General features: G+C 41.9%; 1 protein-coding gene across 14 annotated transcripts in view; it reads left to right on the top strand.

The window, feature by feature from the left end:
* kiaa1109 (KIAA1109 ortholog) overlaps nt 1–2,000 on the top strand; it is an 82,355-nt gene that overhangs the window by 10,497 nt on the left and 69,858 nt on the right. For all 14 annotated transcript variants that reach the window (XM_032500047.1, XM_032500049.1, XM_032500057.1 and 11 more), the window contains exons 11-12: nt 475–631; nt 901–979. In XM_032500047.1, the coding sequence (XP_032355938.1) occupies nt 475–631; nt 901–979 (236 nt within the window). The remainder of the gene's footprint in view (nt 1–474; nt 632–900; nt 980–2,000) is intronic.

The following is a 2,000-nucleotide window of genomic DNA, read 5'->3' as shown; positions in this document are numbered from 1 at the left end:
GCTAATTTCCGCCCGTAGTCCCTGGGCAGGTAGATGGCATGTTAAAATACAGACAAAGTATTTACAGTTCAACATACAGAAAACAGATAAATTAAGTCATAAATGCCTACAGATGTTAATGTAACCCTATCCCACCCCAGAAACACACAGTAATGTAGCACATCAATTTGCTAGTGGGAGCAAGTCTACTTAGTTAACAACCAATGCATTGCTGTGCGTGTGCGTGTGCATGTGCGCGTGTGCATGCGTGTGCGTGCGTGTGCACGTGCGCGTGCACGTGCGCGTGCATGCGCGTGTGTGTTGATGGGATGGGAAATTGACAACTGTGTCGGTCTTAAACTAGCAAAGACATGTGCATCGGACTTTGCATTGCGCTGTGCCGGGTGCAAGATAGGGCCCTCATACTTTTAAAGGCTTTAGATTTAGGCTTTACATACAAGGTCTTGGATTTACACAAACTCTCAATTTCCTCAGGGACTGTCTGTGGAAGTTCTTCCTGCCAGCAGACTACCAGGACATGAAAGTGACCGAGGTTGCCCAGCCAGGAAAACCCAGGCAGATCCAAGCCTTCGAGCTCCGCATGAACATCATTGCAGACGCCACAATCGATCTGCTTTTTACCAAAAACAGGGTGACTGTTGCTTTTGTCTGCTTTATTCTCTCTTTCTCTTCTACCTATCGTGCCAACCTCTGTGAGCTTTTTTTTCTCTCCCTGCTGCTCCTGCTTGTCTCCATTTCATGTCCCTCGTACGTTATCTGTTAAAATTGGTACTCCTACAGTGTCTGGTTGTTCTAGCGTTAAGACAGTAAAGCACCCCTCATAAATAATTTGACAGCATGTATGACTGTTCTGTTGGCTCTCTCTCACTCACCCCCCATGCTCTTTATCCCTGTTACTAGGAAACCAATGCCATCCATGTGAATGTAGGTGCTGGCTCTTACCTGGAAGTCAACATCCCCATGACTGTAGGAGAGAACGGTAAGTGTGTGTTCCAAAAAAAGAAATAAGACCAGAACACCAAAATGTCAGCACTTGGATTGGTTGCCACAGCAGATGCCTAAATGGTTTAAGGACAAATCTTGTTCATGTAGAAGCGCATTCCAACTCCAACAGTTTCCCCATCATTTGGTGAAAATCTGTTGCTCTGACTGAACAACAGACATGATAAGCAGCTTAATCAAATGTCAGGATGAGCTCATACTTAGGACAATTTCAAAAAGGCTTGTTCAATGAGTATTGAAGATTCTGCAGCTGCTCCTAGCAAATTTGGCTCTTTATTTATTTGACATATTTGAACTTGTCATAACATTTCTTTGTCAATATGAATTGGTATTGGTAAAGTTGTAGTTTACATTTAGTTATTGAGTCATGCGCTGGATGTTAGGCAATCATCCTGGAAATGTACTTGAGTTGATCCACACTAAGCCCTCAGAAACATAGAGGGCTACATTTTACCATTTACAGTAGGTTAGTATATAGGCATGACCATAGTCAGGAATACCTATAATTAAAGTATAAATCAGTTTGTTGAGTCAAATTCAAAATCAAGACCAAGTAAATAGCCCTGCTCAAGACTGAGACCAAAACAGAGACTCCTTAGTGACTGTCTATGCACATACAAACTAATACTAAACAGTGCAGCTCTGTACTATAGCTCTCTAACCCCAGTTATATAGAGCATATGTTTTTTTTACTAATGCTTGTATTTTTCCATTTGAATGTTATCCACATATAGGATCCGCTTAAATTATTTACAGTATGTCCTGTGTAAATGACATTGGAAACATCTGGTATTGGCAAAGACTGAGGAAATCCATGTCCTGGCACGATACCAAAAGAAGTCCAAGATATCATCCAGTGGACAAGATCACATTGACCTACCACTACAGTGAATTTTAGACTGGGGGAAATTAATTTCCGTAGTTCTTCATTGCTCTTGATTCGCTGTAAACCATGCACATGCTTTGTAAAGTCAGTAAACTCTTCTACATGAGACCCC

Source organism: Etheostoma spectabile, chromosome 20, assembly GCF_008692095.1.
Source record: "Etheostoma spectabile isolate EspeVRDwgs_2016 chromosome 20, UIUC_Espe_1.0, whole genome shotgun sequence".
NCBI classification, from domain to species: Eukaryota; Metazoa; Chordata; class Actinopteri; order Perciformes; family Percidae; genus Etheostoma; species Etheostoma spectabile.
This window is presented reverse-complemented; position numbering and strand designations above follow the sequence as displayed.